Source organism: Convolutriloba macropyga, chromosome 15 (genome assembly GCF_964194025.1).
Source record: "Convolutriloba macropyga chromosome 15, txConMacr16.3, whole genome shotgun sequence".
In the NCBI taxonomy this organism is placed as follows: domain Eukaryota; kingdom Metazoa; phylum Xenacoelomorpha; order Acoela; family Convolutidae; genus Convolutriloba; species Convolutriloba macropyga.
The window spans coordinates 7,237,579-7,250,264 of NC_134482.1; the positions used below are offsets into that span (position 1 = coordinate 7,237,579).

General features: G+C 36.7%; 1 protein-coding gene across 1 annotated transcript in view; it reads left to right on the plus strand.

Moving 5' to 3' along the window:
* Positions 1-1,186: 1,186 nt before the first annotated feature.
* LOC142354575 (uncharacterized) overlaps positions 1,187-12,686 on the plus strand; it is a 116,158-nt gene continuing 104,658 nt past the window's right edge. Inside the window, exon 1 of the mRNA XM_075406901.1 lies at positions 1,187-1,367. Within this exon, the coding sequence (XP_075263016.1) occupies positions 1,187-1,367 (181 nt within the window). The remainder of the gene's footprint in view (positions 1,368-12,686) is intronic.

The following is a 12,686-nucleotide window of genomic DNA, read 5'->3' on the forward strand; positions in this document are numbered from 1 at the left end:
GGAAAATTTTCGAAAAAAAGTTATTGAAATTGAACTCTAGTTTTTCTTTAGTTTTATCACAGGAAAAGCTTTTCGTCCATTGCTTATTTTATAGACAGAGGTTGTCAAAGTGTACTGATTGGAACAGACTGCCCAAAACAAGACAAAAAGTTGATCGAGCTGAGATCAATCAAGAGCTGTTTTTCCTTTTTGTGCTCATTTTGCTAGAGGGGCTTCTCAACTACTAGGCTGAATCTTAGAAACCATATCCAAGTTCATATTTGGTGTCCTAGATACCATATTAAAGACCATAATGATTTCTTAGATACTAAATCCAAGATCATACAACTTAAAATTTGTGATAATGGATTGAAAAGTCTTCATTTGGTTGCAATGTTTAACGTTTTTGCTGAATCTTAGAAACCATATCCAAGATCATATATGGGGTCTTAAGTACCATATCTAAGACCATAATGGCTTCCTGGATATAATATCCAAGACCATAAAATATTCCATTGGTGGGAAAACCATCGAAAACGTGCTGCTCTGTCTGAACTACCAATTTCATGTAAAATTTTGAAAATCATTTCAAAGATCTTATATGGCTTCTTAGAAATCATAGCAAGATCATACAAGAAATTTTGCTTAGACTTGGATGGAACCATATATGGTCTTAGATATGGCATCTAAGAATGTTCATCCGGGAACTTCTTGCCTCTAGGCATAAAATTTTAAAATCTATGTGCATTTGCATTTGCAATTTTGTAACTCAGGCGCCTTTGTAAGGAAGATAAACCAACAGAGTTTATTGGTTTGACGCAGAGAAAAGGACTTATTATGTGTCCAAAAAATCTTCAAATTAAACCAAAACACAATTCTTTGGAATTAAATGGCAGTATACAGCTCAAAAATTTTGATGGCCCCAATTAGCCAAAAACGTAGTTTTTTATGTCTAAAGAGCCAATAACATAGTTTTTAAGGAATTTTTTAGCAAAAAGTTTAGCTTGTTTTTTTTTCATTTTTCTTAGACCAACCAATTCAAATTCAATTTATATATGTGTGGAGCTGGGTGAAGTGCCTTGGAAAGGATCTAAGACGGCATCGTCGTACGGCAGAAGCTGATTCTGCAACTCTGAGGACAGGCACCTATAGATCTACTCTGCAAGTATTTATCCCATGTTTTGATGAAAGATACACAACTTTTTCAATGTGGAACACAGAGTTCAATGTTGGTACACCTAATCAGCGATTGATGTTGGTGTCCTGTGGGGAAGATAGATCCAATACAAAGCGATGTATCTTGTGGTTTCAGTTTCTATTACTCCAGGATACTTTTGATGAGATATCGGGAACATACATGACAGCTGGAATCAATGACCCACAATCAGGTGAGTCTAAAAAATATACGTTTTAGCGTCTATGTATACACGTGAATTAACACGAAACAAACGATTGCTAGTTTCATACGTACTTCCATATTCGCAAAATGGGTATACACGTGTATACACGTGAAATTTACACGAAACGACGATTACCCAGGTTTAGGTGCTCGATCCCGGGACCGCTCTGATCAGACCATTGCCCAGACTTTACCCTCTGATCAGACCATCGTGCTACCCAAAGCCCTCTGATCACGCCAACTTCCATTTGCAAAACCGATTTTTTTCAAAACCGATTTTTGTTTAGAGATTAATTAAAATAAGATCAAAAAAACGATTGGCGCGGCTTTCACAATCCGATTCCAATTCCAACGCAATCAGGAAATTATATACCTAATGTACCTAAACTATACTACCTTCTATTGTAGAATGCTCTGCAAATGAGAAAGAGAAGAGCATTATTAATTTCCTCTGATACACATAAAAATAAAATGCAAATGGTAAAAGCGGCAAAGTAAAGTTAAGAATATAACTTTATGTAAAACTATACATTAGCTTATTACATTAAGTTAACACATTATATATTAAGTTAAGAATATAACATTATGTAAAATTATTGTAGAATGCTCTGCAAGTAAAAGAGAAGAACATTGTTAATTTCCTCGGATACACATAAGAATAAAATGCAAATGGTAAAAGAGGCAATGTAAAGTTAAGAATATAACATTATGTAAAATTATAAAATCTTTTAATTACTTTACTAAAAATTTGACCTTACATTAGTAAAAAATGTGCTCCCAAAACATTCTACTAATCGAAAAACTGTATCGTTTCACACCTTAGAGTATTTAAACAAATTGACCGTCATTGCAGCCTTATTCCTTATCACATTATTATAGCACAATCAAGTTAGTCGAGCACAGAATTATTGTTATAAACCATATAACTCCAGTTCTGATCAGAGGTCACTTCCGGGTGGCACCTCCACATGGGCCCATAATACTCCCAAGTTACGTATTATGCGTGTTGTCCTATACCACGTTTCTGTTTAAAAATATGATACATACGTCAGGGGGGCATACCCACTAAGCTGGGGGCACAAAAGAGAACAAATTCGTGAGATCCATCAGATCACCTAAAGGCATCTTGATAAATGTCACTGGTATTTAGGCAGGTAGGTTCAATCATTTAAAAACGGCCCATATAGATGGTTATGTGACGATCTTATCAGCTCACTAGCAAGCCACCATAGTAAGGCAATAAAAGAGCGGCAACGCTTTTAGTTGCAGGTCTGCATGAAAACTAGATGTTGAATAGCTTTTTTGTTTTGAATTATGTAGAGTAGGCAATAATAGGGGGGGGGGAATTTACACAAAAATTATTTCTCAAAAGATTATCTGGTATACGTTGGCTCTTTTTCGCCAAATTGTGGGCAATGCATAATACTCTTGATAAAGGGAAATTCAACACCTTGCGCTAACAGGGTACAGTAGGCAATAAGTCTTTCGTTTTTGCTGCAGAGGTTATTTAATTTTGATTTATGTTTATTAAGTTTCTTTGCGATTTGTTGCGGAGTCGATCAAAGAATTCGCACAGAAACTTCAAAAAAGTCGCAATCCGTATCAATCCGCTTCCCAATTTGTTCGGCATGGCCGCGTTTCGATGGTAATAAACTTCTTCTGTTTGCCCTGCTAACTGCAATCTTCAATCAAGCACGTAAAGAGGTATTCAACTCCAAAATTGAAAAAAATCAATATTTTTAGTTTCATATAGACTTTAGCGCCAATAACGTTTTTAAAATACTCGTTTTTCGCAAAAATTGTTCAGTGACCGTTGGTTCCCAACAAGTGAACTGGTAAGCACTAAAAAGTTCAAACAAAAGAATCCAGTGCGTTCTAGCTTATGGTAGATATTATTTTATTCGACTTTTTATAGTGTAAAAAACACTTTTCTTAGAGTCTCTTAATTTTGAATCTTTATTAGATAGCAAGTACTACAGAAACCAAATTTCAGTAATTAGTTGAGGGTGATTAAACACAAATTTGCTGCAAAATAGTCAATCATACGTTTTGTGTTCCGATAACAACGTTTTTCACTGATAAAATAGGTACCTGCCGAAAATCCTAAATGGTCATATTGCTCAACCTTGTAAACTCTTCTAAACTCTTTCTATAGCAGATTGGGACATCTGTTAAAGATTACACAAGTTTCAAGCTAGAATTATGGCTCAAAATCTGGGAAAAATTGAATTCAGAATAAAAACTTTGTGATTTGTAAAAGTTGAAAACAAGTGAAGGTAAAGTTGATCAAGGATAGTTTTATAAACTTTTTCATTAGAGTTTTGCTCGTTATTAAACACACAAGCAAAGTATATTCAGCAGTGCACATATCTTACCATTTAAGACCTCATTTCGTTGTTTTTTTAATCATAAAACTGATAAGTTTTCAAGTAACTTTTTTTCATCCTTAATAACCCAAACAAAACTTTGTATTGCAAGTGAACTCAAACTTCAGAATTTCCTTTCAGGGCAGTCCTCATATTGTTAATCAACGTCATACAACTTCAATTGTTGAAGGAACGCAGCACTCGAACTATGCTGCACTTTAAAAGCAAAAAAAAGTAAAACTTAAAAAAAATCCTATTTTGTTTTTTCAATTGTTCAATTCTCTTTAGTTTTTTGACGCCTATTTTGAGCGCTATTCTTTGTTTCATCAATTCTCCTTCACTTTTTTATTGAAAAGTGTTCTTAGCTATTGGTAATTGAAAACTACAACATTTTTTTCTTTAAATGACAATTTATCAAATTTTTTGTCTGAAAAATTATGACGCGCATTTGAAATCAATTACTTCGCAGTTAAACGTTTCTCTAAGTTTGTCTCATAAAAAAGCACTCAGTGTCGTACTTTTTTTCTTATTTCTCTGTCAATTGCGTATCAAAAGAGGTAATTTTTAGCGCAAGCTCTTCCTTTTAAGCGCATCTTTGTTGGAATTGTTGGTCTTCTGCATAATTTTTTTTGTGAAACGTTAATTTAACAGTGAATGCTGAAAAACATAACATTTCCCAAATTTTAATCGCTAAGTGGTCTTTTGCGCAAAGAACAGGTCTTCAGGCGAGCCATTTGTGTTTTCTATGCCCTGCTTAGGTCCATGGAGCAACCTTTATCATTTAATGAGGTTAATCAACAATTTTTCATTTTTCACGATTTCATCAAATTTCTGTGGATGTTGATTAATGTCAAAACACACAAAACATCATAGCATTCTTGGCGAGGTGGGAAATTCTTCCCACCTCACCATGAAGGTTTTCAGTGACCTAGAACATCGAATTAGACCAGAATTACACCCAAAGATACGCCGGGAACGCCGTTTCACGTTGTTTTACGTTGGTTACGGAGAGTTTGGGCTTCGCTGATAGCCCAAAAAATGGGTTATGAAATAGTATTTTGTTAATAACTTCTGAAGTACTGAACCAAATTAAAAGGGAGTGGTCGCATTTTGTTGGCACTAAACCCCTCTTGCTTGCAGTGTTTATTTGGTTTCTCAAATCGGCCTAATCAAAAACTTATTAATGTTTAAATTTGAAAAAAGTCGAATTTTTGTGCTGTTCTGGGTGACCCAAATTTCGGTACCTCAAATCAGCTGATTTAAGTTATAAGTTATAGTTCGTTAGCTTCATCAGAATGAGGGAAATTCTCCCATATATATTTCTCATACCATTTTAGCAAGTGCAGATGCCGAATTTTGGCTCTGCAGCCGGAGTACTCTGCTTTTTTGGTCATTTGGTACGGTACATTTACTTTGCAATTACTCGTTGTAGAGTAAACCGATTTTGATGAAACTTTTTTTGTTAAACCCAGCTTGAGCTAGGCTTTGTTTTGATATAGGTGTCGTTTCGTTTCGATCAGCCGTTTTTGAGAAATTGGCCAGGACTGGTACCCCATTTCTGACCTGCTGAAGCAGGGTACCAGTACATACAGAGCTGTGTCACATCACTTATAATGCGATTTAAAGCTTGTTTATTGGTGCGTTAGCTTCCTTATATTATGGCAAAGCTTTCTAGCTATTATTTGTAATTTGTTTGACACATTGTCATGTCAAATTTTAGCTCTGGACATGATGTTTGTGGTCATGTTGGTCATTTGGTACGGCACCTTGATCTTAAAATATCTCCTCGTAGAGTGAACTAATTTTCGATCTGTTTATTGACGACTTGAACTCAGCTTGAGCCGTCCTTGATTCCCTGTAAATGGCGTTTTGTTTCTTTCAGCCGATTTTGAGAAATTGGCCAGGACACATACCCCCATTTTGACCAATTCGTGACCGGTACACTTCGTGTATGTACATGTTAGACCAAGAAAACAGGCTAATTTAGACCCGATAGTTAGTCCGTTAGATTCGTCTGATAATGGGAATTGTCCTCATTTATTTTTGGTTGTTTTATTTAAATTATTTCTTTGGCATAATTGTCATTTTGGATGATCCAGGTCACTTTTTTGGTCATTTGGTACCAAAGGCGCGATCGTTATTAACTCTGCCTACAGTAATTTGTTTTCCTATTGAGTTGCATAGTTAGAGAGCTCATTATGCGTGCTTTCTTTTGATATGATGAAACCTGAAAAAATATTCACCAGAAGTTGTAAATTTGTGTACGAGCATGGGAAACGTCCCAAATTTTGATCGGACTCGGTCAATTTTTGCTAATAACTCTGTCTATAGGCGGAATTTTTTCATTTTGTTTAGTGATATGAACAGCTTATTTCAAGACGGTTTCAATGGTATACATGTCATATAGTGTTGTTTTCAAAAAGTAGTGAAACGAGCCCGCGAGTCGACCGTCAATTGGGTCATTTTGGGCGTTTCTGACGTCCGTCATTCGTGACATAACTTCGTAACTTATTCTCGTATTCATTGCAAAATGCATTTTCATTCTCTCTGAGTTCAATGGCACTGATCCAGAACTCATGCCAAAATTTGGCGTTAGTCAGTTGGTGTTTGGGGGGGGTCGTTTTTTTGGGGGGGGGGGTGGTGGCGGTTTGGCGGCGGTGGGGGACGGGGTTGGGGGGTGTCGCTGGGTGGGGGTGGCCGTGCGTCTTGTGTGTTGTTTGTGATGTTCTTTTAAGTATACTAACAAAGTATTTTTCAGAGCTTGTTTGCTTGTTTGCTTTTCTTCTCTCTGCTGCCGTCTCCTCTCAGTTGAGTTCTTTCCGCTTCTTTGCTCGCTAGCTTGGCTAGCTGTTGCTTTCTTTCGGTCTGGTTTGCTCTGCACCGCAGAGCTGCGGTTTTCGGACCGGTTTTTTGGTCCGTGTTCCCACGTCGTAGGAATGTGTTCTTTCAAAGCAAGAAGGTTCGTTTAAGCTTTGCGCTCTTCTTGGATTTTCACTTTTGCTCTTTTGTTTGCTTCCGCCTTTTTTGGTCTGGTTTGCTCTGCACGCACGCACAGCTTCGGTTTTCACACCTCAGGACTTGTTCAAAAGATTTGAGATTTTACCTACAAGTGTCATAGTCCTAGTATGTTCTGATAGAGAGCTAAATGTTGATCTAGGTGGTTTGAGAAAAAAGGACTTAATAGGTTGTCAAATTTCGAGCTCAAAAACTATTCTTGTGCGTTTTCATAAAAAGTGATTTTCAGTATAGTCAAGGACTTGTTCAAATGATTTGAGGGTCTAGGTAGGAGTGTCATAGTCCTAGTAGGTTCTACTGGAGGGCCATTTGTTGATCTAGGTGGTCTGAGAAAAAAGTACGTAATAGGTTTCAAATTTCGAGCTCAAAATTTGTTCTTGTGCATTGTCATAAAAGTGATTTTCAGTATAGTCAAGGACATGTTCAAATGTATTGAGGGTCTATGTAGGAGTATCATAGTACTAATATGTTCTACTGGAGGGCTAATTGTTGATCTAGGTGGTCTGAGAAAAAAGTACTTAATACGTTGTCAAATTTCGAGCTCAAAAGTTATTCTTGTGCGTTTTCATAAAAATTGATTTTCCGTATAGTCCAGGAATTGTTCAAAAGATTTGAGGGTCTATGTAGGAGTGTCATAGTCCTAGTAGGTTCTTCTGGAGGGCTAATTGTTGATCTGGGTGGTCTGTGGAAAAAGTACTTAGTAGGTTGTCAAATTTCGAGCTCAAAGTTATTCTTGTGCGTTTTCATAAAAAGTGATTTTCAGTATAGTCAAGGACTTGTTCAAATGATTTGAGGGTCTATGTAGGAGTGTCATAATCTTAGTAGGTTCTGCTGGAGGGCTAATTGTTCATCTAGATGGTCTGTGGAAAAAGTGCTTAGTAGGTTGTCAAATTTTGAGCTCAAAAGTTATTCTTCGCGTTTTTATAAAAAGTGATTTTTAGTATAGTCAAGGACTTGTTGAAATGTATTGAGGGTCTATGTAGGAGTGTCATAGTACTAGCTTGTTCTACTGCAGGGCTAATTGTTGATCTAGGTGGTCTGAGAAAAAAGTACTTAATACGTTGTTAAATTTCGAGCTCAAAAGTTATTCTTGTGCGTTTTCAAAAAAATTGATTTTCCGTATAGTCCAGGAATTGTTCAAAAGATTTGAGGGTCTATGTAGGAGTGTCATGGTCCTAGTAGGTTCTTCTGAAGGGCTAATTGTTGATCCGGGTGGTCTGTGGAAAAAGTACTTAGTAGGTTGTCAAATTTCGAGCTCAAAGTTATTCTTGTGCGTTTTCATAAAAAGTGATTTTCAGCATAGTCAAGGACTTGTTCAAATGATTTGAGGGTCTACGTAGGAGTGTCATAATTCTAGTAGGTTCTGCTGGAGGGCTAATTGTTCATCTAGATGGTCTGTGGAAAAAGTACTTAGTAGGTTGTCAAATTTCGAGCTCAAAAGTTATTCTTCGCGTTTTTATAAAAAGTGATTTTTAGTATAGTCCAGGAATTGTTCAAAAGATTTGACGGTCTAGGTAGGAGTGTCATGGTCCTAGTAGGTTCTTCTGAAGGGCTAATTGTTGATCCGGGTGGTCTGTGGAAAAAGTACTTAGTAGTTTGTCAAATTTCGAGCTCAAAGTTATTCTTGTGCGTTTTCATAAAAAGTGATTTTCAGCATAGTCAAGGACTTGTTCAAATGATTTGAGGGTCTACGTAGGAGTGTCATAATCTTAGTAGGTTCTGCTGGAGGGCTAATTGTTCATCTAGATGGTCTGTGGAAAAAGTGCTTAGTAGGTTGTCAAATTTTGAGCTCAAAAGTTATTCTTCGCGTTTTTATAAAAAGTGATTTTTAGTATAGTCAAGGACTTGTTGAAATGTATTGAGGGTCTATGTAGGAGTGTCATAGTACTAGCATGTTCTACTGCAGGGCTAATTGTTGATCTAGGTGGTCTGAGAAAAAAGTACTTAATACGTTGTCAAATTTCGAGCTCAAAAGTTATTCTTGTGCGTTTTCAAAAAAATTGATTTTCCGTATAGTCCAGGAATTGTTCAAAAGATTTGAGGGTCTATGTAGGAGTGTCATGGTCCTAGTAGGTTCTTCTGAAGGGCTAATTGTTGATCCGGGTGGTCTGTGGAAAAAGTACTTAGTAGGTTGTCAAATTTCGAGCTCAAAGTTATTCTTGTGCGTTTTCATAAAAAGTGATTTTCAGCATAGTCAAGGACTTGTTCAAATGATTTGAGGGTCTACGTAGGAGTGTCATAATCCTAGTAGGTTCTGCTGGAGGGCTAATTGTTCATCTAGATGGTCTGTGGAAAAAGTACTTAGTAGGTTGTCAAATTTCGAGCTCAAAAGTTATTCTTCGCGTTTTTATAAAAAGTGATTTTTAGTATAGTCCAGGAATTGTTCAAAAGATTTGACGGTCTAGGTAGGAGTGTCATGGTCCTAGTAGGTTCTTCTGAAGGGCTAATTGTTGATCCGGGTGGTCTGTGGAAAAAGTACTTAGTAGGTTGTCAAATTTCGAGCTCAAAGTTATTCTTGTGCGTTTTCATAAAAAGTGATTTTCAGCATAGTCAAGGACTTGTTCAAATGATTTGAGGGTCTACGTAGGAGTGTCATAATCTTAGTAGGTTCTGCTGGAGGGCTAATTGTTCATCTAGATGGTCTGTGGAAAAAGTGCTTAGTAGGTTGTCAAATTTTGAGCTCAAAAGTTATTCTTCGCGTTTTTATAAAAAGTGATTTTCAGTATAGTCAAGGACTTGTTGAAATGATTTGAGGGTCTATGTAGGAGTGTAATAGTGCTAGTAGGTTCTACTGGAGGGCTAATTGTTGATCTAGGTGATCTGAGAAAAAGGTATTTAATACGTTGTCAAATTTCGAGCTCAAAGTTATTCTTGTGCGTTTTCATAAAAATTGATTTTCCGTATAGTCCAGGAATTGTTCAAATGATTTGAGGGTCTATGTAGGAGTGTAATAGTGCTAGTAGGTTCTACTGGAGGGCTAATTGTTGATCTAGGTGGTCTGAGAAAAAAGTACTTAATATGTTGTCAAATTTCGAGCTCAAAAGTTATTCTTGTGCGTTTTCAAAAAAATTGATTTTCCGTATAGTCCAGGAATTGTTCAAAAGATTTGAGGGTCTATGTAGGAGTGTCATGGTCCTAGTAGGTTCTTCTGAAGGGCTAATTGTTGATCCGGGTGGTCTGTGGAAAAAGTACTTAGTAGGTTGTCAAATTTCGAGCTCAAAGTTATTCTTGTGCGTTTTCATAAAAAGTGATTTTCAGCATAGTCAAGGACTTGTTCAAATGATTTGAGGGTCTACGTAGGAGTGTCATAATCCTAGTAGGTTCTGCTGGAGGGCTAATTGTTCATCTAGATGGTCTGTGGAAAAAGTACTTAGTAGGTTGTCAAATTTCGAGCTCAAAAGTTATTCTTCGCGTTTTTATAAAAAGTGATTTTCAGTATAGTCAAGGACTTGTTGAAATGTATTGAGGGTCTATGTAGGAGTGTCATAGTACTAGCATGTTCTACTGCAGGGCTAATTGTTGATCTAGGTGGTCTGAGAAAAAAGTACTTAATACGTTGTCAAATTTCGAGCTCAAAAGTTATTCTTGTGCGTTTTCAAAAAAATTGATTTTCCGTATAGTCCAGGAATTGTTCAAAAGATTTGAGGGTCTATGTAGGAGTGTCATGGTCCTAGTAGGTTCTTCTGAAGGGCTAATTGTTGATCCGGGTGGTCTGTGGAAAAAGTACTTAGTAGGTTGTCAAATTTCGAGCTCAAAGTTATTCTTGTGCGTTTTCATAAAAAGTGATTTTCAGCATAGTCAAGGACTTGTTCAAATGATTTGAGGGTCTACGTAGGAGTGTCATAATCCTAGTAGGTTCTGCTGGAGGGCTAATTGTTCATCTAGATGGTCTGTGGAAAAAGTACTTAGTAGGTTGTCAAATTTCGAGCTCAAAAGTTATTCTTCGCGTTTTTATAAAAAGTGATTTTTAGTATAGTCCAGGAATTGTTCAAAAGATTTGACGGTCTAGGTAGGAGTGTCATGGTCCTAGTAGGTTCTTCTGAAGGGCTAATTGTTGATCCGGGTGGTCTGTGGAAAAAGTACTTAGTAGGTTGTCAAATTTCGAGCTCAAAGTTATTCTTGTGCGTTTTCATAAAAAGTGATTTTCAGCATAGTCAAGGACTTGTTCAAATGATTTGAGGGTCTACGTAGGAGTGTCATAATCTTAGTAGGTTCTGCTGGAGGGCTAATTGTTCATCTAGATGGTCTGTGGAAAAAGTGCTTAGTAGGTTGTCAAATTTTGAGCTCAAAAGTTATTCTTCGCGTTTTTATAAAAAGTGATTTTCAGTATAGTCAAGGACTTGTTGAAATGATTTGAGGGTCTATGTAGGAGTGTAATAGTGCTAGTAGGTTCTACTGGAGGGCTAATTGTTGATCTAGGTGATCTGAGAAAAAGGTATTTAATACGTTGTCAAATTTCGAGCTCAAAGTTATTCTTGTGCGTTTTCATAAAAATTGATTTTCCGTATAGTCCAGGAATTGTTCAAATGATTTGAGGGTCTATGTAGGAGTGTAATAGTGCTAGTAGGTTCTACTGGAGGGCTAATTGTTGATCTAGGTGGTCTGAGAAAAAAGTACTTAATATGTTGTCAAATTTCGAGCTCAAAAGTTATTCTTGTGCGTTTTCATAAAAAGTGATTTTCAGTATAGTCAAGGACTTGTTCAAATGATTTGAGGGTCTAGGTAGGAGTGTCATGGTCCTAGTAGGTTCTTCTGAAGGGCTAATTGTTGATCCGGGTGGTCTGTGGAAAAAGTGCTTAGTAGGTTGTCAAATTTTGAGCTCAAAAGTTATTCTTCGCGTTTTTATAAAAAGTGATTTTCAGTATAGTCAAGGACTTGTTGAAATGATTTGAGGGTCTATGTAGGAGTGTAATAGTGCTAGTAGGTTCTACTGGAGGGCTAATTGTTGATCTAGGTGATCTGAGAAAAAGGTATTTAATACGTTGTCAAATTTCGAGCTCAAAAGTTATTCTTGTGCGTTTTCATAAAAATTGATTTTCCGTATAGTCCAGGAATTGTTCAAAAGATTTGAGGGTCTATGTAGGAGTGTCATGGTCCTAGTAGGTTCTTCTGAAGGGCTAATTGTTGATCCGGGTGGTCTGTGGAAAAAGTACTTAGTAGGTTGTCAAATTTCGAGCTCAAAGTTATTCTTGTGCGTTTTCATAAAAAGTGATTTTCAGCATAGTCAAGGACTTGTTCAAATGATTTGAGGGTCTACGTAGGAGTGTCATAATCTTAGTAGGTTCTGCTGGAGGGCTAATTGTTCATCTAGATGGTCTGTGGAAAAAGTGCTTAGTAGGTTGTCAAATTTTGAGCTCAAAAGTTATTCTTCGCGTTTTTATAAAAAGTGATTTTTAGTATAGTCAAGGACTTGTTGAAATGTATTGAGGGTCTATGTAGGAGTGTCATAGTACTAGCATGTTCTACTGCAGGGCTAATTGTTGATCTAGGTGGTCTGAGAAAAAAGTACTTAATACGTTGTCAAATTTCGAGCTCAAAAGTTATTCTTGTGCGTTTTCAAAAAAATTGATTTTCCGTATAGTCCAGGAATTGTTCAAAAGATTTGAGGGTCTATGTAGGAGTGTCATGGTCCTAGTAGGTTCTTCTGAAGGGCTAATTGTTGATCCGGGTGGTCTGTGGAAAAAGTACTTAGTAGGTTGTCAAATTTCGAGCTCAAAGTTATTCTTGTGCGTTTTCATAAAAAGTGATTTTCAGCATAGTCAAGGACTTGTTCAAATGATTTGAGGGTCTACGTAGGAGTGTCATAATCCTAGTAGGTTCTGCTGGAGGGCTAATTGTTCATCTAGATGGTCTGTGGAAAAAGTACTTAGTAGGTTGTCAAATTTCGAGCTCAAAAGTTATTCTTCGCGTTTTTATAAAAAGTGATT